General features: G+C 41.0%; 1 protein-coding gene across 1 annotated transcript in view; it reads left to right on the forward strand.

Annotated features, from left to right (window-relative positions):
- The window catches only part of thsd7aa (thrombospondin, type I, domain containing 7Aa), a 138,810-nt gene that overhangs the window by 38,144 nt on the left and 74,709 nt on the right, over positions 1-25,957 (forward strand). Inside the window, exon 2 of the mRNA XM_072675928.1 lies at positions 20,349-21,456. Coding sequence (XP_072532029.1) covers positions 20,349-21,456 — 1,108 coding nt within the window. The remainder of the gene's footprint in view (positions 1-20,348; positions 21,457-25,957) is intronic.

Consider the following 25,957-nt stretch of genomic DNA (forward strand, 5'->3'; position numbering starts at 1 on the left):
TGATCAGATCGTGTATAATGGAATACATGGCCTTAACCTTGATGCTACCACAAGTCCGTGAGAAGTCTAGGGATGATGGTATTCACATTGATGTTATTGTAGCCAGTGGCGGTTCTAGCTTGGAGGCATAGGACTGCTCCCATGATGCTTTGAGGTGCTTTTCGGATTTCTATTTAGTTTGGACTGAAGTTCATGATGGCTTCATGGTAGTTGGCTGAAGTCGACCCTAGGGCTGGGTAATATAGTAAAAAATTATTTAAGTGCAATATTTAAAAACATTTTTATCTGTGTATTATGTCATGCAATACTTTTTTTTTTTTTTTTTTTACAATTAAACAGGACTATGTGCAGTGGATCAGTTTTCTTACAGTACTGATGATATCCACCATATACCCATAAAAGCATATTGTGAATCAGTATAACAACACTTATCACGATTCTATAAATTATTGTCACATTGCACACCCCAAGCTGGTCCCCCTCCCATAGCTGAGGTGATCCATGAAGATGGGCCAGAGGTCGTTCATCGCAAAGGTGAAATGAGAAGGCTGAGAGGAGGAGTTCAGGGCGTGGTCCATCTTCTGAAAATTTGCTATATCATAACCCCACTTAATTAGATGACTTCTAGTAGCAGTTTTGTTAAGCATTGATATTTAATGTATTTTGTTAGTTCTAACAGATGTTTTGGTGAGTGGTTGGGTGTTTTGAGACATCAATGATGTCAGCTAAGCTGAGAAGTAGCCTCTTGAGGCTGTTTCGATAGATAAGAACAACTTTAAAGGCTCCAATCATTTTTATTTTATTTCTGTTACCATTCATAGTTCAGTAAATGCTTCATGACCTGCTTTCTCTTTTCTGTTGCTACAATGTCATTCATGTGAAAATTTAATTTTACCTGGATGGATTCAACTCCACTGAATTTCACTTTATTGTCATTATACTAATACAGGGTTGTACAGTACAACAAAACTCGCTTAGACTAAATCCCTGGTGCAGTAATAGGTCACAACATCTTTTTACCTTCTTCGAGTAAATGGCCACCCAGCCCGACCTGCTGGAAGATTGCCCGCTGAGGTCCCCTCTACCTGCGTCTAACCAGCTGCCACCTACCAGTCCGGCCAGTGGGTCTCCCCCAACCCGCCACCACCCATGGCTCACCCGCCTGCCGCTGCTGCCTGTTTGGTGGCCGTGCTGAAACCTAGATGGACTCGTGTCTGTCTGACACTATTAATATCACCACTATTAACTTTCTGTTGTATCTGCTTTGGTAATTTTTATCATTAATGTTTAAATAGTCTGGCCAGAGGAGGATGGGTCCCCCTTGTGAGTCTTGGTTCCTCCCAAGGTTTCTTCCTCCAGCTCTGAGGGAGTTTTTCCTTGCCACTGTCGCAGTTGGCTTGCTCACGGGACCCTTTGACCCTTTATTAAGTACTAATTATGTAAAGCTGCTTTGTGACGACAACAGTTGTAAAAAGCGCTATACAAATAAATTTGACTTGACTTGACTTGACAATAGTGCAAGGACAGAATGGGAAAAAAGACAAGGTACATAAGCAATATGTCCAAAAGAAAATAAATACAATACAGTAAATACAAATATGTGCATGGAGTTAGGGTGATTCCTGTGCAAACTAAGTTACTAGACTAAAAGCTTAAAATAATAAATACACTACAACTGGGTGTTGTGCATGTAAATGGAGGAGTACAGTACGTTCAGGTGTGTATGATGAGGTAGACCAGGTGTGTTAAAAACAGCATCACATATGTAAACAAAGAGCACAGTGCAGTAATAAGTAAAAGATGGCACACTAAGTGGTTGCCTATGTTGCCAATACCTAAATACACTACTTATTGTAGCCTTTGCTATGTGCTGTTTGGAAGCGTCCTCTGTACTAACTGTGCCAGAGGCAGAAGTAGAACATGAAAAGAGATTTGGACCCATTCCTTTGTTTAGGCTGAAGGCGCGATTTATCAAGGGAATACAAGCAGAGATTATCACCCATTCATGCCACACTTGGAGAACAAGACATCATGAAAAGTCTTGTTGAGGCAGTCAGCCCGTAAGGCATGTACGTTTCCTTCTTCCAAAATCTTCCTTCCATAATCTTAATCAAATAGAGACGTCGGGCGCTAGACTGACATATCAATCACTTTAGATCAGTCTAATGTTTTTGAAAGTTAAATACAACTGGAGATAACTCTGTTATGGTAAACCGATAAGAACTTTGCAATCCTCCAGAATCCTCTTGTGTATGGATCTTATCCGGTAACTGGTGTGCAGTAATCTGTGGTAAGCTCCCATGACTCACAGCGGTTTAAGTTCAACACACAAAACAGACACAAAGACACACACACACTCACACATACACTCTTCAGCATAGTGCACTTGGCTCCAGCTGACTGACAGACAGAAGGGGAGTGGTCTGTTTGCACTGGCAGTCAGTGAGTGATGTGGTAAGTACAGGCTAACGTAAATGCCTCACTTAGGCAATCAGACAGATCAGCTCTCTCACTTTTAACTCAAGTGCCTAACTCAAATATAGCAGACCTTCAACAATGCATGAGATTGACGTGTTTAACAGAACATAATAAATTCTAAAATCTTTCAACTGCAAGCTTGAATAAAGTCATCTGTGAGAAATGCCTCTAGATATTAGTTGGGCACTGAATTTACTTGATGCACATAATTTCTACATGAATAAAATATGAAATCAACCCAATATTTTACTTTACGTCCTTTTAATTGCTGATGTTAGATGATTTACATATTGAAGCCAGGTAAGTTCAAGGCATTTTTCAAAGAACCTACAGTGATTTTTCAGATTTTCTGCATAATATATTCCTTAAGATGTAAACAAAATGCATTCTAGAGAAACCAGGGTCAGATTTGTTAACAGGGTGATGACGGGAATCAGGCATTTATTGAGTGCCTATAGAGTTAGTTTGCCTGATTCCTGAGACAGTATTTATGACTAAATTGCTCTACAGGGTATTTCTATCATACATTCCTGCCAAAAAGATGCATCTAAAGTCTAAATTTTGCATCTCAATAATTTCTGATGTAGTGAAATTTATTATATATTTATTTTAATATTATTGTTACAAATGAAACTCAGACTTCTTCTGGTCGGTCCTTTTCCCTTATCTGGTTGACCTAACAGTAGCTTTTAGACTTTTTAGCCTAGCTGCCATATTGGGCTTGCTTTGATATTGGCCACATTTTTTTTACAGCCACATTTTCTTGTAAAGGAGGACACATCATTGCTTGAGGTTTCATATTTGGCCATTTCCATGTGCTGACCTCTTATTATTCAATTATACCAAGATTTTCCATTCTAGAGCCCCTATAAGGCAATCTTAGATGTGATCTGATTTTGTAATTATGTATATCTAGAAAATATTGTTATATTAAAATAGTATATGTCTTTATCTGTGCAGTTCAGTCCATGATAATAGAGGCAGTAGATTCTGCTTGGTCAGACATTAATGGGTCATTTCAAGGTCATTAGCAGCAATTGCCTTTTCTTCCTTCATTCTCTGCTTGCTGCAGATTCGCTCTTCAACCATGGCGAACTCCACCATTACCATGTCAGAAGTAGCTTATTAAAAGCTTATAGGGATCAGAGGTTGCTGTTAACAGGGTTTCTTTTGATCACCTTTCGTTATAGTGTAAAACCCAGGGTTTCAGCAGCTCAACCCCCTTCATTCTACTATAACTCTCTGTCTCTCTCTGTCATGACTGTAGACAATAAGGGGACTCAGTTTTTGTAGCTGCTGCCTGTGCCTGTCTGATAAGCTTGATGCAGATCTTGCGTGTTTTGTGATTTGTCAGCTTTCTTAGCCTGCTTCGATTAATCAGGGTCTCAAAACTTCTCAGAAGTGCTCTCAGAAATCACGGCGAGCACAGGTTTCCTGAGGCAGGCGTAACATAACGTTTTTTCTGGCTTTTCGCGCTTGCTGGGAGAAATAGGAGTGACTCATAAGAGCAGATCTCAGCCTGTTGTGTGTCTACTTACAGCCAGCATGACACTACAACCCAGATGAGTGGGATTTTTCTTCGCGGCCTGACTCGCGCTTGACTGCGCATCCTCTTCAATCGATAAACCGTACGTATATGTGCGCTCTGAATCACTGCCACTGAGAGCAGCTGCAGTGCTGGGCTGCTGTCTTATGACTGTGCTATGAGTTGGATAAATCTAGCATGAGTGGGCTGTTCATTTAGGAGACTTCAGCCAACAGTCAGAACTGCTACCATATTGCAGATGGTGTTTTAATGATGGAGGTGACTCTTCTAAACACTTTTCTGGAAGAGGAAGCAGCTGGGATGGAAGTATGTGTGACACCACTGACAAAGACTGAGCTTTTCTAGTTTTGTAACTTCTGAAGGTTGCAGATATTTTTGACCATTAGGGTTTGTTAACTGTGTGAACATGGCTTTGGAGGAATAAAGCATAATGCTTGACTTTACTTTTGTAGGTCTGAAACTTAAAGGAGCCCTAGATTTCATTTATTGAGCACTTCAAGCTGTTCTTTGATGCATTAATAGTAAATATGTGACTTTGGTTAGGGGACAAAATGGTCAGACTCTATTTTACTAGCTTATTTACAACCCTGTTATTTTGTCTCCAAATGGAAGATGCTGATTTGCCTTTTATGGAAAGTCTTCAGTGTCCTCTTAGCGCTGTATGCAGTAAGCTAGCATTAAGCTAAGTGCTTGCCTGCTTCCTCAGGTTAGGCTTCCTCTCAGAGAGCTTTTAAGTTCTCCTCTTGTTGTGTGGTCAGCTCTAGTCTGGGGTAGTCCAGTATGTTTTCGAGGGAGTGCACATTGGAGAAAAGAGATGGTTATAGCTGGTTGGCAAGGGATGTAGTCTAGCATGGATACTTACTCATATCCATAACTTAACCATCCTTGTTTGTCAAGTTTCCTGTCAACAGGAAAATCCACAGATATGAGTTCATGTCGAAAACTTTTATGGTAAAATGATAACTAGCCCAGCCTGGAGTCTGACGGTGATATGCCACTTAACTCACAAAACTGACTGAAGGTCTCCTGAAGTAGCTATTGCGTTTTACTATGTTGCAGCTGAGCCAAGACTTAGTAGGGCTTTTACTAGTTGTCTGGGTAGATATCAATTTTGAGGTCGTAATATAATCAGTTGAGACTGTTACATAACAGTTTTGGTTTTGGCTTGTTAAAATTTCTTTTCACTGATAACACAGCAAGGTTTGCAGATCACGGTATTGCAAGGAAATTGCAGTTTAAGATAAAGTTTGTCAGTTTTAGTTATAGGGAAAAGAGAACCTACATTTATAGATGTTCCTTTCATTTACAGAATCGATTCCCCAGTATAAATATTTTTAAGTAAATTCATCCTGGTCACTGATTTCTCTGCTTGTGGCTGTGTTGCTTTAGCCAGCCTCATATCTGTCTTGCTTGGCTCTCAGAGCCTACATAATGGCTCCCTGCCACTTGCTGGCTACACTCAGCAGATCATGTGGAGATCCAAACATGTGCTGTTGCTTAGCACACTGTTTAACCATTCCACTTCCCTCATTTCCCTAAATCCTTCCCAATCTGTTCAAACCATCATCTACTGGCAGCCCTCCGCTCCAATCAGATCCTATTTCCACCCCTCGCTTTTTCCCTGCCCTCTCTGTTTATACAGCTTCGACTGTGTCTATGTGCTGTCTTTACGGATTGCTCCTTTGTGAATTGATCTGCTTGCCAGCTGTGAGGCATTCTGATGGTGTTGATTCAACAGGTTTCGGGATTAGCGTTTGGATTTTGTGTATCATATGACTGCACATGCTTTAATTTCACCATCCGTCCCTCCTTTGTCTTTTTAATTTTATCAGCATTTAGCGTTGTTTAGGCCCGATTAGTTTTTCATGGGGAGCTCCAGTGGTGTGATCATTACTAGAGTATCTCTAATTTTATTCATGCCTAAAGCTTTTCATGCCCGCTTGCATTTAATTTGCCTTCCTTGACACCGTAAGACCAATAAAGTTCTGGCTCACACATTGCTTTTTATCCATAATGCAAAAAAAAAATCAAAGATTGTTCCCTTGGTCCCTCTTATTGCCAAAAGATATGAAAGTTGCAGTGTCAGTCAGGATGTCAGGATGTCCTCTTAACAGTACAGACAGACTCAAACAGACTGCATGAACTGTGCTTGATTTATAGACCCAGACTTAGCCAAAAATGAAATGCTGGGTCTCAGGAGTATCGAAAAATCCAGCTTAGGCTGGAGTTCCTTCTTTACATTCATGACTTTCAAACTAGAGTGACTTGTAATAAAGTTACAAAGACAGCCAAATGTAGCTTTTGGAGTCTTGCCAAAGAACTCATATTGGTATAGCACAGTGTGCTCGCCCAGGTGGGGAACTGAGCTTCAGACTGCTGTATCTAGGCGAAAGAAGGTACTCATTGTGCAAAAAAAATAGCAAATCAAAGATCAATGCAGAGATCTCTTAAGCCTACCATATGGTAATAAACATTCAGACATCCTCCTGTACAATTACTTCACAGACTCACTTGTCCTAAAAAACGAATCTTGCCTGAGTAGTACTTAGTTCTGGCCATTACTGTCCTTCTCAAAATTGTAAATGCACTTTGTTTAACCCCCAGAATCCCTTTGGGCAGAAATAACTGTGTTCACTTTATTATAAAACTCTTTTTAATTGACTGCCTCATTGGATTTCTCATTGCCTTGCCACTGCATTTTTCACATGGTATTTCAGCATCAGCAGATAAGGTTGAAGGTCAGGCTCTCATGTCCCATTTAAGCCTCATCATTTTAAGAGAGCATCCTCGCACCAGACCGCTGCAGTGACAGTTATTCCAAGGGGTGGGCTGCCCTGCTCTAGTTTTATCTTCAGCACTGAGCGGTCGTAACTTCAGCGCAGAGGGGTGCAGCCTGAAGTGTGGAAGGTGTGCCAGACTGGCTGGATATCTAAGGCTCAGCTACAGCAGGGGGGTTTTGAGGGATTTGGTTGTGGGTTTGAGCCCGTTATCTCTCCTTTACCTTGACTGGTGGGCTTTCCTTCTACACCTGAACTTTGCTGCACTGCTCTTAATATGAGTCTTAAATCCAGTGGATAACACACTCTTAGACAAGTAATTAGAACTTAAACTATTAATAAAAGCCTGAATAAACCAGAGCCATCATATCAGAGCCATCATATTAATGTCCTAAAGATACCCCTTTTTCTATGTGCTGTTGTTCTTTCACATTCGTTATTATTGTGGGCACGCAGAAATGAAATATTAGGGGAAAAATAAATATGCAATGAATTTACTTATTACAAATACACTGATCAGCCATAAAAACCACCGACAGGTGAAGTGATTGATCTGTAGAGGATCGTAGAGGATCAGTATTTTTGGGGCTAATTGATTGCCGATGGTCTTTCAGTATGACACCAATCAAGAGTGGGGCTGGGTGCTACATTTACCTTTCCAGGCAAACGTAGTAATGTCCGATCACATATTCAGGCTAAAAATTGGCCTAAATCGCTACATAGCCGGACGATTTTTGTCATCCCTTGTGATCTGGGGTTGAGGTTGATGTGTTGGAAGAAGAAAAATGGACAAGCGTAAAGATCTAAATAATCCAATATAGCATCTCTGAAATATCAGGCAGGTTTTGTAAGGTATTTCCTGTATGCAGTGGTCAGTACCTACCAAAAGTGCTCCAAGGAAGGACAACCAATGAATTGGTGAAAGGTTATGAGTGCTTACAGGACTAAAAGAATCAACTGCCAACATCTTGGTTCCAGATACCACAGGACACCTTCAGAAGTCTTGTGGAGTCCATACCTCAAGCTGTTTTAGATGTTAGATGTTTTAGCAATGAGGGGGGCTTATTCAATATGAGGCAGGTGGTTTTAATATTATGGCTGATCTGTGTGTATAATTTCTTTGCTTTTGGCTATCACTAAAGTCAGTTAATCCATCTCTTCCTCAGTCTATAAAAATTACAATAGTAACAACTGTAGAAGTTACATAATCATTTATAGCAGTTAACGAATGACAAGCAAACAAATACAATTAATAACAACATGATAAGCTTTCAGTCTGATGGGTTATATAATTTTGGAACTTCGTGCAGTGGTTGAATTGAATTTGTGGTTTTGATATTCTCAGTTTGATGCTATTTCAGTGATGCAGGACGGGAAATGAATAGCAGGCCATTCTTGGAACTGAGCAGTGGTGAAAAGGCACTGGTCACAGTAGATCACAGCATATGCTGAAGTGATGTGAACATGATGTTAATCAGAGCAGCAGCATGGAGCCTGTAAACCCGCTGTGTGTGCAGCCTCCACAGGCTCAGTGCTCTGCTGCCAAGCCTCAAGCCTGCCTCTCTCTCTCTCTCTCTCTCTCTCTCTCTCTCTCTCTCGTTGTCTTCTTTACGTCTGTGTTAGTTTTCTTTCCCCCGAGCATCACATATCTCACAGATGAGTCTGGTCAGATAAGTCTCAGGGACTGCTGCATTGTTGACTACATTGTCCTCCGCCCACTGTCACGACTTCTCTGAACACCAGTGTCCACTCCTGACCCTTCATGACTGACCTACAATCTATTTTTAACCCATGAATGTCCTTGGGTCCATATTTCCTCTGCACATACACATATAACTAGAGTGACCTACACACAGAGCAGGTATTATTTTGTTGGTCATTTACAACACCAACATGTGACATAAAGTCTTTTTAGGAGACGACATGCTGAGTATACCGTTAATCTTGTATAGTTGTATACATCATTTTAGAGATTTGTATTTATTTTCTGACATTGATGGTAAGCTTATTTAAACCAGTTTCAGTAAGTGTGTAAAATTTACCATAGAATGTATTCTGGCTGTGTGGTTTAACTGCACATGCTTCCGATCTCCATTTAGGCTGGCTTTGAAACCAAGCTTGCTCTCACAATGGGGAATTCCTCAAGAAAAATGAAAGATTAACACACACACACACACACACACACACACAAAAGGTGATGCCTAATTGAATTGTGTGTGAAGCTCTTGCATGCAATCAGCACAACAGCTCAAACACATCAGCAGGCATAACCTTGGCAGAGCATGAAAAGGCTGTGTGTGATTGCATGTTTGGAGTGTTTTCACCTCAGAGCCGCACCAGTGTTTTTTTTCTCCCCCTCCACTTAATTAGTCTGTGACTGTAGCATTAGCGCTGTCTGTGTTTAGATTTGTGAATTTATTTTGCTTTGTGTTTGAATTAAGAGAGTCAGCAGTGATGGGATGTGCAGAGGGTAGCAAGCTCTTTGCTGAAGTTGAGTAGAAAGGATAAAGGACAAAGGCCTGTGTGTGTGTGTGTATGTGTGTGTGTTATCAGGAAGCTAGGGCTAAACAGCATGCGCTTTGTGAGCGTTGGGCTCAAACTGTCACTGTGTGCGGCGACACACCCCTTCAGATCTGGGCGTCTCTCTATTGTGTGTGTACAGAGTGGTGTTGTCTTTTGTCGACAATAGCAGCAATGTTGGCAGCATCCTACAGCCAATACAGCACAACCTCCCTCCACCTTCTACCATCTTTCATCTACTGTACAACATTCGCCCTCTCTCTCTCTCTCTTTCTCTCTCTCTCTATCTATCTATATATCTGTCTTTCTGTCTGTCCGTCCATCTGCTTGCCCTTGTGTCTATCTATCTATCTATCTATCTATCTATCTATCTATCTATCTATCTATCTATCTATCTATCCATCCATCCATCCATCCATCCATCCATCCGCCCATCCAACTGTCTATGCTATATGTCTAAAACGTGCCAATTCGATATGTCTTCTAAAATAAAGGGAATTGATTAAGATGTGTCCCCCTCTGCTGAAATGTCGTCTCCTAAGAAACTTTTATGCCACATGTTGGTGTAGTGTAAAGTCTGCTGTCTGTCTTCTGGCAGACTAACTGAGGTTAGACTTGTTTCAGTGTTTTAATTTTTAGGGAAAGTAGAAAAAAACCCACATCCCTTCAGAGACACTCAAAACCAACCACAGAATTTGCCCCTTGCTCTGTGTTTGTGTTTATTTTTGTACTTTCTGTTTGAAATGTGTGACTTCATCTAATATGCAGGAAGTAAAAATTACTTCTATTCTGTGCAGCCTGTGCCTGCATATATTACTGTGTGGATGTTGCCCTTGTACTTCATGTATGTGTGGTTAATGTGTGTATGTGCATGAGTGTGTGGGTGGGTGGTTGAAATCAAACTCCTTTTACAACTTAGAGGGTGAAAAGTACATCTCCCACATAACTGGCATATCATGCCCCTGTGCACGGCAGATTTGACCTCCCCATACTCCATGGACAAATTTGTTCTTTAGCAACTGTCAGACAGGCTTTATGGAATGAGGGTGATGGAACTAAAATTCTCAAGCTAATGAGCAAATGCATCACACAACAACTGTAATATTAATTTTATTACTTACATATATATTTGCTTGTTTTCAAGTGGTATGTCACACTAGCTAGGTTTCTGTATTTCAGGAAATGATAGCAGTCTCCCCTTTGATAAAACAATACAGTCCTGCTTAATACTAGAACTGGGACACTGGAAACTCAAAGTCCTTACAAAAAAGAAGTTTATTCAGGTGTGCTATTAGTTTTCTTCTTTAAAACTAAAAAACATGTGAGTATACTTCATTTATGCAAAAATTATACTAAAGTATACTTGGCTTATACAGGAAAGACTAGCTGTATTTGGCCTATACTTTTACTTTATCATTTGCTGTAGATATACTTAAGAAGTATAACTAAATATCCTTGTCATATACATCATATACATATATATCTCAGTCGTTTTAAGTTACGCTCTCATTTTCACTACAATAATAGTTTCATTCAAGTGTATTAAAAGTACAGTTAAAGGTAAAGTAGAAATGGAAACTAGTAGTGTATTCTAAAGTGCCAAAATGTAATAATAAAAAAAAATATCAAACTAGTAGTTTACAGGTAGTATACTTATATGTGTAAAAATGTGCAGTGATTTACGAAATTGGAAGAAACTATTTTTTGTCTTTATTTTTTGTCATATTTATTAATATAGTTTAAATAAATGTGTTTAAATGCTGATTTAGAAATGCTAATTAGGCTGCTATTTATTCAATGCAGTTCTATATAATCTTCTGATATCAGGACAGATGCAGTTGCGTTGTCTGTTTCAATTCAGGACGGGCATCTTGGTTTAAAGGTTTGAACTGGTTTAATAGCTGGGAGTTCTCAGTTATGAGGGAAAATATTTTTGGATTATTTAAAATAACAGTATCTGAATGGATTTCCATTCTGCTGGCAAAATAGCCAGTCCTCGGGGGGATGCTGAAAGACCAGGCTTTCTAAGGCTAGATGTTCATGCTGTGCCTTAGCATGACAGGACAGGCAGGTAGTCACATATAGGGATACAGTATCTCTTTAATAGATCCACATGCTTGCATAAATGCAGACACACACACACACACACACACACACACACACAAACACACACACACACACACACACACAGTGTTGCATAATATTAGAAAGCTAAAAAGTCTGGAAGGCTGTGTGTCAGATAGGTTCACAGCAAGATATGAATATGAATCCCATCAACCCCTGTGCTTCCATGCAAAGTGAATCCCTTCAAGCAGATGTTTCCACTGCTCAGAATGGAACGTGTAAAAGCTTTCCATAACTGCCACTAGTACTAAACACACACACACACACACACACACACACACACACACACACATCCTCTACTATTGTTATGTTTCCCCCCTTGACTTCCCTTCACCAATGATTTATAGATGCTGGCAATCTAGCACAGCCTGTTTGTTGGTATCAGAGAGAACACACTCATATACTAAAGGGGATTGGCTTTGTTGAAGCACGCTCACATTGGCACTCTGACTCATACAGTGATGTACACTCTACTGTGCCCCGGCATGAGTGCTGTGTGCGAGTAGGTGTGTGTTTGTGTGTGTGTGAGAGAATGTGCAGCAGCTTTCAGGAACTAAAGATCAGCTAAAATGTGAAACTCTGCTATCGGCTGCTTTTTTATTACTTGTGTATGATTTTTTTTTTTATGTAATCAGTTATGCAATCTTTTGCCCTAAATGAATTGTTTGCCCTTACTCATAGAATTTTCTCTAGAGCTGGTTTTAGTAGCAGCTGATCATTATTTTTTTTGTGTGTGTTTCATTTTAGGCAAAATAACAGGGTTGTAAATAGGCTTGTCCCATCGCTTTTGGATTTTTTGCCACAACTAAAGTCATTAAACAACTTAAAATGCTCAATAAATGTGTTTCTCAGCCCCTTTACAGATTGTTTTCCGCTTCTCTTTTAAAGTTCAGAGAACATTTTCATATGCGACACAAATGCTATGTTATCAGTTACCAGATCATCTTCTTATTACCCCAGCTTTCCATTCCATTTTCATTCATTTGGCCTACTGTTAAAGTCAGGAAAGATTTGGACCATCACACTGAATGAGCCTGCTCTCATACGCTACCCAAAAGTAATTGCAGCAGTGTGTATGTGGACGATTTTATTGTGCATGCTGTCAATGCATGCCCACTTTTTTCTTATAAAAATGCCATGGTTTATAGGTTCTACATTGCATGTGTTATAATTCATTCAATTACATTTTGTGACTTAAAAGATAATTTTCCAGACAGGAATCAAGCCTAGTCTTGGAGTACACAATACTCAGGATTAAGATTCTCCACTGAAATGTAGTTCAGGATTAGAATTAATCCCTGTCTGGGAAACCGACACCTAGTGTCTTATATCTGGCATACACAACAATCACTTTAAGTTTTAGTCCCTTATGACATGGGACGAAAGATAGGAATGCTCAACAGATGTGTGCTTCCATTCCCTGTGGTGCAGTGAATGATACTTGAAAGAATATCTGCAAGGTGCAGTGCGTGTAAGTGTTGGGGACAACAAGCTTCATTTGATGTTTTGTGACAACCTAAATGAGGCATGTAATACCCTGCTGGAAAAAAAAGGATGAAACTCCTGCTCTTATAAAAGATGTATGAATGTCATTTGGAGCTCCTGCTTACATGGTTCTTGCTCATAAGAATGAATGTTTAGCAGCTCTCCTTTTCTCAGTAAAGCTGTGAGAGTAGGTGTCTGCAATAAGAATGCTTTATTCTAGCTGATCTATCCACGCTCCACCCACAAATGTGTAATTCGTCTATTGCAATTGCTGTGGAAGATACTTTTGACCTTTCACAGTAAAATATTTAACTAATAAACTATATTGCTGTATCTAGTCAAGACCATGCAGTTTGGAAACAACAACAGCAAATTTGCTTTTTAGTTATATCATAAATGCATATTTATGTCCAAATGTTTGTGAACATCCCTTCTAATAAATGCATTCGGCTACTTTAATCAACTCCCATTGCTGATGCAAATGTACAAATGCTCACATGCAGCTTGTCTAGTTCTTGTAGAGAAGTACTGCCAATTGAATAGGACTCTCTCGACCAGGTAAACATGAACCTATTGGCATCATGCCTAATGCCAGTGCAGTGGAACTGTGGATTCTCTGGAATGATGGTGCTCCATTCAATACTTTTGGGATGAGTTAGTCGCTGAATGCAGTCAAATCCTCGCAGCAATGCTCCAGTAAGCAGTAGCAGGACAGTAGAGACAGCTACTCCAACAAGAGCAGGATCAACCTTTTTAATACCCTTGATTTTGGAAGAAACAATGAATAAGCAGGTGTCCCAATATTTTTGTCAACATAGTGTATATCTATCTATCTATCTATCTATCTATCTATCTATCTATCTCTCTCTCTCTCTCTCTCTATATATATATATATATATATATATATATATATTACCTTGTTCTTCATCCATTGCTCACAATTATTGGATATTTCCTAACAAAATAAATCTCCTCAGCACATGCATTTTTCATCAGCAGCACAAAGACAAATTAGCCGCCATGCTAACCTTAACTTGATTACATACATCCTATCCTCATATATTGTACATTGTATCCAATATGTCTTAGTTACTGCATGTTGGCATAATCTGGCTAACAACAAGGAAGTCAGAAATGGGACAATGCTTGTGGATGGCCTTTTTTTGTTTTAAGATTTCAGCAAGAGAGCCACTATTCTTGTTCTGTGCTAGCATATAGTCTGAATACCTACGGTGAGCTCCAGACACATTGCTCTCTCAGCTCTGTCATTAGCCTGTAGCCGTTTGATCTTCATGGCTGAAGATCAGAGAACAGAAGATGGTATCCCACACAGGTCAGCTTGTGTGAGGCAGAAAGCACTGTGCATTGACCTCATTGGATGCCGCATTCTTGAGAAAAAGGATGCCAAGCACATGGGTTCACGTGGCCTATGAAAGGTCTGCCTTCTCATGTGGCCCTTTGGGATGAAGACGAGTGAATTGAGATGAGATGAGCCATGGCTGGGAAGAAGCCATGGCCTTCTATCTGAATAGCTTTATTTTAATCTCTGCCCCACACTGTCTTTGTATCAGCTTACTCAGAGACATGATGCAAAGCCAGTGTTCCACCAGATGGAGGAGACTCCTCAGTGTCCGTCTGCGAAACCGACACAAATCCTAGATAACCATGCAAACATTCTTGGACCTACCTACTGCTCCTGACAGTGAGACTCAGAAGAGAATATGAAGCACACTGTGGAAAGCAGGTTGTAGAAGCTGACTATTTACCAGGCTGTGACTGACTGTGGGAAGTCTGCTGGCAGAGAAATGTGTCCATTCACCACAGAGCAGTGTGACAGAACCGTGTGAAATGATTAGGGGCATTAGTGTTTGGCCACGATGACCATGCATGAGGTAGAGACATGTGGGAGTGCTAGCCCAATCTAAGTTTTGCCATGGGGATGTGCCCTCAGTCTAGGTGGGCTTCACCGATCACAGATTTGATTCAGTCTGGTTCAAATTTATTACAATTCCATTACATTCTGTTCACAGAGTGTTTTGTAGCATTTCACTAGAAAAGGAGAAAACATTCAGAGGAACCAAGTCTCAAAAGTGGATCCCAGTAGTAGTCCTCTGGTTGACATTGGAGTCGAGTCTATATTCTTTATGCTGCAAGTTTCTGTCAAGTCTCTGAGGTGCAAGTGTAATGCTGGCCTTACACCCTAATGACTTTTCAGGCAGTTTCGCTGTCAGTTTCCAATGTCAGAATAAAATCACATGGGTCGTGCTAGAGTAGCAGTGTACTCCAGCCTGCTCGATCATTTGGTGTAAGGTGGTCAGAATGGCTTTCTTCTATCTTTTACTTGCCTCGAGGTTCTAATAAAATCAACCATTGGCGCTTGTTTGTGGCCAAAGGCCACTTCTGTTTCTGCTCCACTGTTCAACAGTATTGTCTTCTTGTAAATGTCATGTAATGGAGCATGATGGGAAACAACCTCTTAAGGAATCTAGCTACAGTCTTGCATATAGTAAAATATAGCAAAATTGCGACCCTGGTTAAATGAATGAGGACAGTAAGGTGCTTACTGTTTTGTGCTGAAGAGAAAGCTCACCTGTTGGTAATTCACAATGTCCACATCACAATTTGCATGAGCCAAGACTAAATACTTGGGATAACATTAAACACGGTTGATTTTATTAGAACATCAAGACGAGAAAAAGACTGAGTTACGACAACTATCCTAACCACCTTACACCAAACAATTGAGATGGCTAAAGCGTGCTGAAACTCAAGCAAGACTCGCGTGATTTTATTCTGACACTGAAAATTTGTCTGCAACAGTGAATCCGCTTGGAAAGTTGTTTGATGTAAGGCCGGCATTAGTCTCTGTGCTGCGAGTGCAAGTCGGGTCCCTGAAGTGTCCAAGTCAAGTCTGCTTTTAATGCATTCATAATTGTAGGCATTTAAATGGTTCCCTTCTAATTCATTTAGAATTAATACTGGATCAAAAGTTATAAACAATTGCTTAAATAGGCAAAATGTATAACATTACTTTGACTTAATAACTGTGATCATTTTCTTCCTGAGCTATGTTTTTTGATCTAAGTAATTCTTGTTTTATCTGTTTTATATGTGAAATTCTTGAGTAATAACCCACAAGAGAATACAAGTTACCAAAGTAATCACGCAACACCTAACAGAGCAATCTCAGCAGAGTTTAAACTAATGGAACCAAACCTGCCAAGTGTAACCACCCCCTTAAGAGCGCAGTAATAATAGAAAGCTGTTTAATCCTAAGAGATTAAGGGAAGTTGGAAACTGGTTGTGTGAAAATGACTGATGAGAGTTTTTGGCATGGAAATTTGTACACCAGTGTTATAATTGGACAAATATAGAATGTAGTACCTTTTATTGTAACAGCAGTTTTGGCTCAGTAATAGTGCAAAGCTTAACAATAGTCGTTGGTGAAGCCCTGGTCTCTTCTCAGTCAGCCGTTCATCATGTGGGTGTGTGGGGTGTCCACCATGCCTCCTCCGGTCCAAAGCCTCTGCGTCCAGCAGAGCTGGCGGGGAGCATGCTTCACACCGCTTTCCATTTTCCCCGGTAAATGCCAGCTTCAGCCTGGCACGGCGGGAGAGCGCATGGACGGAGAAGAGAGGATGCAGAGGAGAAATCTCATTACTGCTTTGGAAATGATTTTGCACAGATCTCATTTTTTTCCTGGCAAGCAACAGTGATGATAAGCCACAGGAAATCTGCTGCCCTCCACCTCCCTCTGTCCCCCTCCACTTCCACCTCTCCACTGCCCTATTCTAATTCTTGCTGATCCACATACATGCGGTGATCAGCAGCAGGACCTGTTTTTCTGATGGCAGGCGGGAGTGTTTATGAATGTATATGATACGCTGCATTAGTTGTAGCCTAGGCATTCCACAGACTGATTCACTTCAAGGATGGGTAAGAGAAGCAAATGTGTAACAGCGGCGTTAGATTCACAAAATGATCTGACGGGGATGGATTGTGACTAATGAATTATACAGTGTAATGTATTAGTGATTAGTGCTAGGGTTTATGTAAAATACTATAGACAGCCATTTGAGAGTTGTACACATCTGCTAATTTGTGTGGCCTGTTGGCAGATTTTCAGAGACGTATTTGGAGATGAACGCTGTGGGTGCTAATTTAGCATGGGATTTTGCTGGGCATGTGTAAGCAGACTGTGTGCTGAAGGCAGAAACAGGCATGTGAATGGCAGGCAGTAAGAGGATGAATGCGAGAAGAGTCCATTTACTGGTGTTTGTGCCACTCGCTCTGTGGTTGGTAGGTGGAACCTATTAGTCTAGAAGCTCTTTTTCTAATATTCCCTTTTTCTCATGTTACCCCACACTATGCTAGTTTCAGCCCAGAGCATGTGGTCCACAGGACTGGCTTTGAGAGCTCTTGCTTCATATGTGGAAACCTTTGACAGTTATCAAGTAGCAAGCCACACTTTTGATCATTCCACCTGCTCAGTGTTTCTCAGTTCTGGCCTTGGAGTTGACCTACCACTGGCATGTGTGTTGCAGTGGATTTTCTGCTCTAACACATGCAGCTCACCTCAGGAGGAATTTATTAATTAATGAATGAGTTGGATTAGATGTATTGGAAGGAAACTCTAAAATATGCAGGACAGTGGTTGTGCAGAGCCAAGACTGCACTAGTTATCACAGTTAGATCTAATATTTATTATATCTTGTATTACTTTCTATAAATTGTGATGGGGGCTGTCATGAGGATCCTGAGGACCTGTGGTGTCCACTGAAATCAGTCAGTGGAGATGGTGTTGCCTGACTTGGTATGTTCATGATGACTCATGATTCATGACGTTTGTTTTTTATTCAACGTATATCTATTGTTCATAAACCAAATATGGCACCTCTGAGACGAAATAATGAATGTATCAACCCACATCCCCCCAACCCTTTTACCCTTTTAGCCTCTCTCTCTCTCTCTCTTTCTCTCTTTCTCTCCTGCTCCCTTGGCAACTCTTGGCAATGGAATGGCGCTGGTGTTGCCCAATTCTGCATCCTATTATAGTGCTCTCCTCCCTGGTGTCCTGTGGCCTGTGGATAACCACGTCACCCTGTGACACGCTCGTAAATTACCCCGAACACCTGCGGCGGGCCTAGAGCTCTTTAGAGAGGAGGCTGCAGCTCTCCCAGGGGAAAGCTAATGTGTTACAGCTCTAAACACATCACACCGCTCCCATGATGGAGCACTGGTTAAGATGATAAACCTTGCCTCGCCGAGAGTGTTTACTCGCATGAAAGATGAGTGAGTTTCTCATCTCTCTCACTTGCTCTCTCTCTCGCTCTCTTTCACTCTCGCTCTCTTTCTGCCCTCAAGAATCTAATCAATCTTAATTTCTCAGGAGAAGCCTGTGTTTACCGTAGCTAACCATGTGACAAAGTGCTTAGGGAATGAGACGAGAATTACCGGCCACGGGATTATTTTAGTCAGCAGCTTATGTCTGCCCTGTCTGATAGGGGAGAAAATCGTCTGAATGCACTGGAGCTTTTGTTGCAAATAAAGGTCAAAGCATGATAGCTGACATTGCAATCTGTTTTTGCGGTGCTATTCACATTTGCCTGGTTTTCCCCTCCCCTGTCTCTCAGTGTGAAACCTGCACACAGGCCTGAGTGTGGGTGCCCAGACTGTGTCTCTTGCATCTGGGCCAGTTTCTTGTGGTTCGTATTGATCTCTATCGACCGGACCGCTGCAGCTTCAGCTGTAGGCTAATTCTGCCCGCTGCTTCTTCCGTTGACATTTTCATTGCCCTGCCTCGTCTTTATCGAGTGGGGCCATAAAGCAGGCCTTCAAACAGCTCCTGTCCTTCCTGCCCCTGCTAAATCACTCTCCAGCCCCAGCATTTTATGGTGTAGCTACAGAAGTACTGAATTTGCAGTCTTGTTGAGCCATGTCCTAGAGGACATCCGGCAATGCTGAGGAGCTTTTCAGGAAAATACTTCAATCAGCACTCATGTGTTCGCATCAGCTATTGGCATCAAAAGGATTTTTTTCCCCAATGTTCAAATGTCTAGAAGAATTGGCTGTAAAACTGAAAAAGAGGAATTGCCAAAAGACACTGCAACAAGTCAAAATTGTCAGTACTAACAGAACACTCCCTTGTTTTTACTTTGGAGCACTGACAGTGTTTAAAAGCTGGATTCCCAAACTGAGCTTACAAAAGCAGTCAGTGCACTCAGAAGGCATAACAATTCTATCGGCTCCCTTTCACTGCAGTTTTTGGCCCTCCAGTTTCATTTCAGGCAGTGAGATAGAATATTAATTGAGAGAGAGAGGACCTTATTTCAGCCACTTCCCAGGAGAATATGTCACATTCTCTTCAGTTTCTCACAGTTTCTTCTGCTTATGCAGCTCCATCCTGTCTAATCCATCACTACTGGCAACTAGCTAGTCATTCCTGGCACACTTCCCTCCCCCGAGAGCTTTATAGCAGTCTTGAGGATATGAGAATATCGATTACGGAAGTGATCGTTTGGTTTGACAGCATTCCATGTGTTTGCTTCCTAAGGGTTTACTGTCTTGAGTGCATGAATACCAATGACATTAATTAATTGCAGCAAGTGCTATCAGATAATTGGAACTGAGTGTTATTCAGGACAGACAAGAGCTCTATCCAGCTTTGCTTCTACAGTAGTATAATTTGAAGCAAATGCAAAGCAATGAAGATACCACAGAGGCTTTTGTCTATTAATCTGTGGGCCTACTAGCAACTGCTATTACTAGTACTACCACTAAATACCTTAAAACTAAAATGTAGGTTTTAAACTGAGCCCATGTACAGTGATTGGCCTCCTTTGGACATGTTTCTGTGTTCACAGTCTGCTTTTTTCAACATTTTTGAATTGGCGCTATGAGGCTTATGTAGCTCAAAAGTAATGGAATCTTATAAGCATCAGGTTGGCATCACCTAAATCTTTGCTCACTTCTCTCAAATCATGATAGGCTTGCTAATGTGGTTTTCAGGAATGGATATTCAAGCAGCTGTGGCCTAAAGGTTAGAAAAGTGGACCTGGGACTGGAAGGTCACTGGTTTGATTGCAAGGACTAGCAATCATGGCTGAGGTACCCTTGATCAAGGCACTTAATCCCCAATTGCTCCTCTGGTGCTGAGGCAGCTGGCCACCACTCAGAGTGTGTGTGTGTCTTCACTTTAATGCAAGGATGGTGGTAAAGTGTTCTTAATCCTAGCAGTAGTAGTAAATAGTAGCCATCTAGCCTGATTTTTGTCCTTATTTTTGTCTATTTATATATAAGTATCAGTGCTTTAAAATAAGACCAAGTTTAAATGAATATAAAATAACTGATAAAATACTGAGTGAAGCCAAATAAGTAATTCTGAAACCTTTCTTTCTTGTTCTCTCATTCTCTCCCAGGGCCCTGGGGCAGGTGTATGGGCAGTGAATGTGGTCCAGGGGGCAGTCAGAGTCGAGCAGTATGGTGTGCCCATTCTGAGGGCTGGACTACACTTCACACCAACTGCCTGCAGAGCGAGCGGCCTGAGAACCAACAGAGCTGCTTTCGCGTCTGTGACTGGCACAAAGAGCTGTATGACTGGCAGCTGGGTGCATGGAACCAGTGTGTGCCCGTCTCTCTGCGGAACCCTGGGGTGCCGCGGCCAGCCGTGTGCACACGGGGTGAAGAGGGTCTCCAGACGCGTGAGGTGGGCTGTGTCCAGAAGGCCGACGGAGCACCCGCTGACGATGCCATCTGCGAATACTTTGAGCCGAAGCCGCGGCTAGAGCAGGCCTGCCTCATACCCTGCCCACGGGACTGTGTGGTGTCTGAGTTTTCTCCTTGGACCACTTGCTCCAAGACATGCGGAATGGGCCTGCAGAACCGTGTGAGGTCCATTCTAGCGCCACCACTGTTTGGGGGCTCAGCCTGCCCCAACCTGACTGAGTTCCGCACCTGTCAGCCTGGACCATGCCCAGGTCCAGAGAGTATGTACAGCCTCAGGGTGGGCTTTTGGGGGCCTTGTACCATGCCTCCTTCACGCCAGGCCCGGCAAGCAGAGCCTGAGCCACCCACTTCTCCAGGCAGACCAAAGCGTCCAGGTAGACGCAATCGTCCAGGCAAGCCAGATCGACCAGATAGACCGAATCGTCCAGACAGAGCTAATCGTCCAGACAGACCGAATCGCCCAGACAGAGCCAACCGTCCAGACAGGCCGAATCGCCCAGATCGACCAAAGCGTCCAGACAGACCAAACCGCCCAGACCGACCAGACCGTCTGACGAGACAGGAGCGGCAGGCTAAGCGCCGCAAGAACAAGGAGAATAAAGAAGCTAAAGGCGAGCGGGTGAGGGAGCGGATGAGAGACAGAGGCAAGGTGAAGGATCCAGAGACTCGAGAGCTCATCAAAAAGAAGCGAACAAGGAACCGACAGAACCGGCAGGGAGGGAAGTTTTGGGATCTGCAGGTGGGCTACCAGACAAGAGAGGTGATGTGTGTGCACAGGAGTGGGAGTACAGAGGAACTCAGGTTAGTCTTGTTGGTGTCTCTCTCTCATTGCTCTCACACTCACTACATGCTTCTAACCACCACTACACAATGCTATAAGGCTGTGTTGAGTTAATATTGTCCTTTTGTCTGTAGTTTTAAATGTAATCAGAGTTAATTGCATAGTTACATAACTCATATATATTTGATTACACTCTCAGTCTGCACCTCCAACTGTAATTATATAAGTCATCATTATGGCCTCTTGTCTCATTACAGTGTGAAAAATGTTCACAGGAGGACTAAGCTTGCTAATGTTTATAGAGGAATCTAAAGTGGCTCCAAACTCCCTATGCAGTGCACTTTATAGACCATGAAATTATGACTTCTACACCTCAATACACTGTGGGCAAAATTTTGAGCCATACGTGTTTCACCTGTAGGGAATTCAGTCTTCTATAGAAACATTAATGCATTATTTGTGTGGAGAAAACAAACTTAATGACTGAAATTTACTCCTTTTATAGGCAGTAAGGGCCATTTCAAACAGAGATAGAAAGCTAGCCAAGAGACTACTTTCAAATGGATGACAGAACTTGATACAAATGATCATAATCATAATCATTAATCCTGAGGTTTGCTGTGTTTTCTTACAATCACATCATTGATGGCTTGACATGAAAATGTCAAGAAAATAAAAAAATGTGTTTGACTGGGGAACTGGTTTTCTCTAGGGTGCTTTTGGGATGAGTTGGGGAGTTAGAGAAGAAGTAGGGCGGTGATCATCAAACATCCTGACCTCACTAATGCTCTTGATTAATCCCCTTGATTTCCAAAAAAACATTAAATAAGCAGGTCCCAATACTTTGTCCATATTGTGTTTCCGTTACTGTGAATAGCTAGGTGATTAAAAGATGAACTGATTTCCAAAAGGCACAAAGTTAAAGCTAATACATTTCTTTAATATTTTAAGCACATTTTTTTAATATCCATCTTCTATGGTTTTAAAATAACTAAAAAAATATGCCTGAGACAAAAGTTTAGGCTACCTGCATGGTTGGTGCAAAGGAACAATCTCTGTGGCAAGCATTACAGCTTGTAAACACTTTTTTTGTAGCAGCTAAGCATCTTTTCAATTCTTGTTTGGCAGATTTACACCCATTCTCGCTAAACACCTCTAGTTCTGTGAGATTCAGTGAATGTATTGCTCTCTTTTTATAGTCTTCTCCTGCTCTGTAGGTATCAAATATTTACATTTTCCAAATGCTTAGGTAGCTGCTTAGAGCCAATGCCTGTTGAATGATCAACTAATCTTTCATAGCAAACACTGTAAACAAGCCATAGCCCAAGAAAACAAATATACCTTATTAATATTGTTATATTGTTCCGTCTTTAATTTTATGCCTTTTGGGGATCAGTTCATCTACTCAGCCAACCATTCATAGTAACAGAGCTTTTGACCGGGAGCTCCAAAATCTTTGCTGTATGCTGTATATGGTTTACGTGAAGGGAAATCAAGTCTCAAATTTCTGTTTATTACCTGGAAAAGTTCGGACTCACACTTTGTTCTATGCTGGACCACAGCGAGAAAACTTGCCTGCTTCATTCCAGCACATGAGCTCAGAATTAGTTCACCAATAGAGAACCCTTGAGGTCTCATTACTCACATCCACTTTTATTAAAACCTCCCTCTTAGACAAACACAACTTATCTTTACCATACACACACACATTACAGTTTTTCAGGACTTCTGATCAGAAAGACTCAAAGGGCATATAGCAGGCACTGAACTCAGAGTCAGATTACCCACCCTGCTGTACGCACTAGTTTTCTCATGTTGTACTTTGCTTGGCCTTTGGATATGTCAGAAGCACTGCAGAATGGTCATTGGAAAGTTTATATGTAACTCGGATGCCCTTATGGCCATAAATATTAATCATATCAGTTGTTTTTTTCTCTGATCTGAAATATTTATGCATGTTCTACTCTTCCGAAATCCTAGAAAGTAGAGCAACCTTTCCTCCGTGGTGAGAATCTGGCCTGAAGTGTTTCTTTTTCTATAACACTAGCTGAATTCTCTTACACCATGTTGTTTTATTCTCTGCCAATTGCCCCTCGAGTACAGTTGCTGTGGAAATGTAAGCTCCTCTACTGTACTGTTTTATTGCTCACTGTACTTGCCAAGATGTTGGCTTAAATCATCAATAGAGAAATATAAACTGAAACTGGAGGCATGTGACCCATGATTCCTATAAACTATGATTGTGTACAGTAGTTCAAGTAAAGTGGACTTTCACAGCAGAACAATCCTGATGTTTCTACAGCCATTCTAAATCATCAATAGAAAAACTGAAACTGGAAACATACACAGTAGATTATGTAAAGTGGATCCAGCTGGTCACCAATGTTGATAGATTATTTGTAGGTTGTGACGTTGGATGACCAAAATTCAGTGTCTAATGCATCTAATTTGAGGTAGAAAATTGACAGCAGCATTTTAAAGTTTTAATTCTCCTGAATGTCACATGCCAATATCAACATATTGTCATATTGTGATGTATTTTGACCAAAACCCAATGTCTACTAAAGTTTGTAATGTTAGGGGTTCACATAATGTAAAATTCTAACATTGTTAGACGCTGATATGTTTTAGGTCACAATGTTCAACATCTGTCTAATGTTGTAGTTTAATGTCAACCCAGTGTTGGTTTTTGACATGTATGTGTTTCATTTCTAAACAAAATTCAATGTCTGTACAACTTTGAGTTCTAACGTCAACCTGGTTCTTGTTTGGGACAAAAATTCCAGTGTCCAAGAGTCCAAGAGTCCAGCGCTGACAGGGAACTTTCACAGCACACCCATTCCAACGCTTCTACAACCATTTTAAGTAATCAATATCAAAATAGGAACTGAAACTGGATTTCACATAAAATAGAACCAACTTGTCACCAATGTCAGTAGATGTTATCTGCATGGAAAAGTGATGACTTTGATGCTTTGTTGCTATTGAGTTGTGCTGTTAAGTAACCAAAATCCAATCTCTTCCAAACATCACATACCATCATCATTCTGATCTAAAATCCTTATATTTAGTGGTGAGGCTGGAGATTAATGTCAACACAGTGTTGGTTTTGGATGGATAGATGTCTTTGATTTCTAACCAAAGTCCAACGTTCTAATGACAATAAAATTATGTCCACTCCCTGCTGGGTACTTTAACAGCACACCAATTCCAAAATTTCCACAGCTTCTTTTAGTCTTTTAGTCTTTTAGTAATATGGTGTGGTCTCATGTTACTTTCTGCTGGAGCTCTAATGCTGTGAAAGCATGTTCTTCGTCTCCTCTAGATTAAGCCTATGCTAATCAGTTTATTCTTCATCAATGGGGCGTGTTAAGACTGATAATCAGTCTTCCTCGTGGCAGATGCTGAGGAAATCTGCAGGTTTAGAAAAGAGGCTCCCAAGAGAACACTGAACAAATCAACAGAACAAGAAATCTGATTTGCACAACGGCGATCTTCACTAAACCAATTTTGGTCACTCAAAGTATTTGTTCTTGACATTGTGCAAAGCCAGGACTGTGATTGTCATGAACAACCAAAGCATTAGTCAACCATAATAGGCCTCATGTTCAAACAGCACTGCAGAGGATGTGGGGAAGGCAATTGTGTTGTCATAAAAGGCTTTCTAAGATCAAATTTATATATATATAATATATTTAATTGTTTTTCCAGGCTAATTCTTACTGTGTTAACATCATGCACAGAACAAGTATGGTACTTGCATTTGAGGGCATGGTTTTAAATATTTGCTTCCATGAAAGCATGTGTTCTGAGAAGCATGAGTAGATCTCAGTGTTCCCATATCCTCTGTCTTTTGAAAGACATTGCTGGGAGAGGACATCTTTCTTTCTTTCTTCTACTTCTTATTTTTGAATTCTCTTATTTGTAGACTGTATATTTAAGGGATGTGGAAAGGTTGAAAAGTCCTTTTCTTCCTCTGAGCCTCAGTGAACTATGATTCAGGTTTATGATTCAGAAAAGTGGTGAGTAGTGTCACAGGCAGTACATTTGAGCTACCCTGTGACATCACAGATGGCAGTAGCTCCCAAAGAGGCTTAGCTGACACTGATGACCGCATTAATGTGACTCGTGCATGGGATCAAGTGTGTGTGTGCCTGTGTGTGTGAGTGTGAGTGTGTTTGAGCATGAGCATGAGCAAAATATAAAGGCTGCAGACAATCATTTTTATTATAGCATTTTGTTATCAATTTCATTGACATGTCATAACACAGAAATACGGTAAGCTGCTGATCGGTGTTCTACTGCAGCTGATCAGTGTTCTTTAAGCACTGTCAATATTCTCAGTATGCGTAGAAAAGTATATTGTATATCACAATAACAGAATTTATCACAATGCAATCCAATATTGTCATATTGCCCACCCCTATGATAATGACTTACTGATTCTTTTGACTTACAACTTGTTGACCTTACTCTGAGAATAGAAATATGTCTTTTTGGACCCCATGGAAATAAACTGGG

The sequence above is a fragment of the Salminus brasiliensis genome, chromosome 3 (assembly GCF_030463535.1).
Source record: "Salminus brasiliensis chromosome 3, fSalBra1.hap2, whole genome shotgun sequence".
NCBI lineage: Eukaryota > Metazoa > Chordata > Actinopteri > Characiformes > Bryconidae > Salminus > Salminus brasiliensis.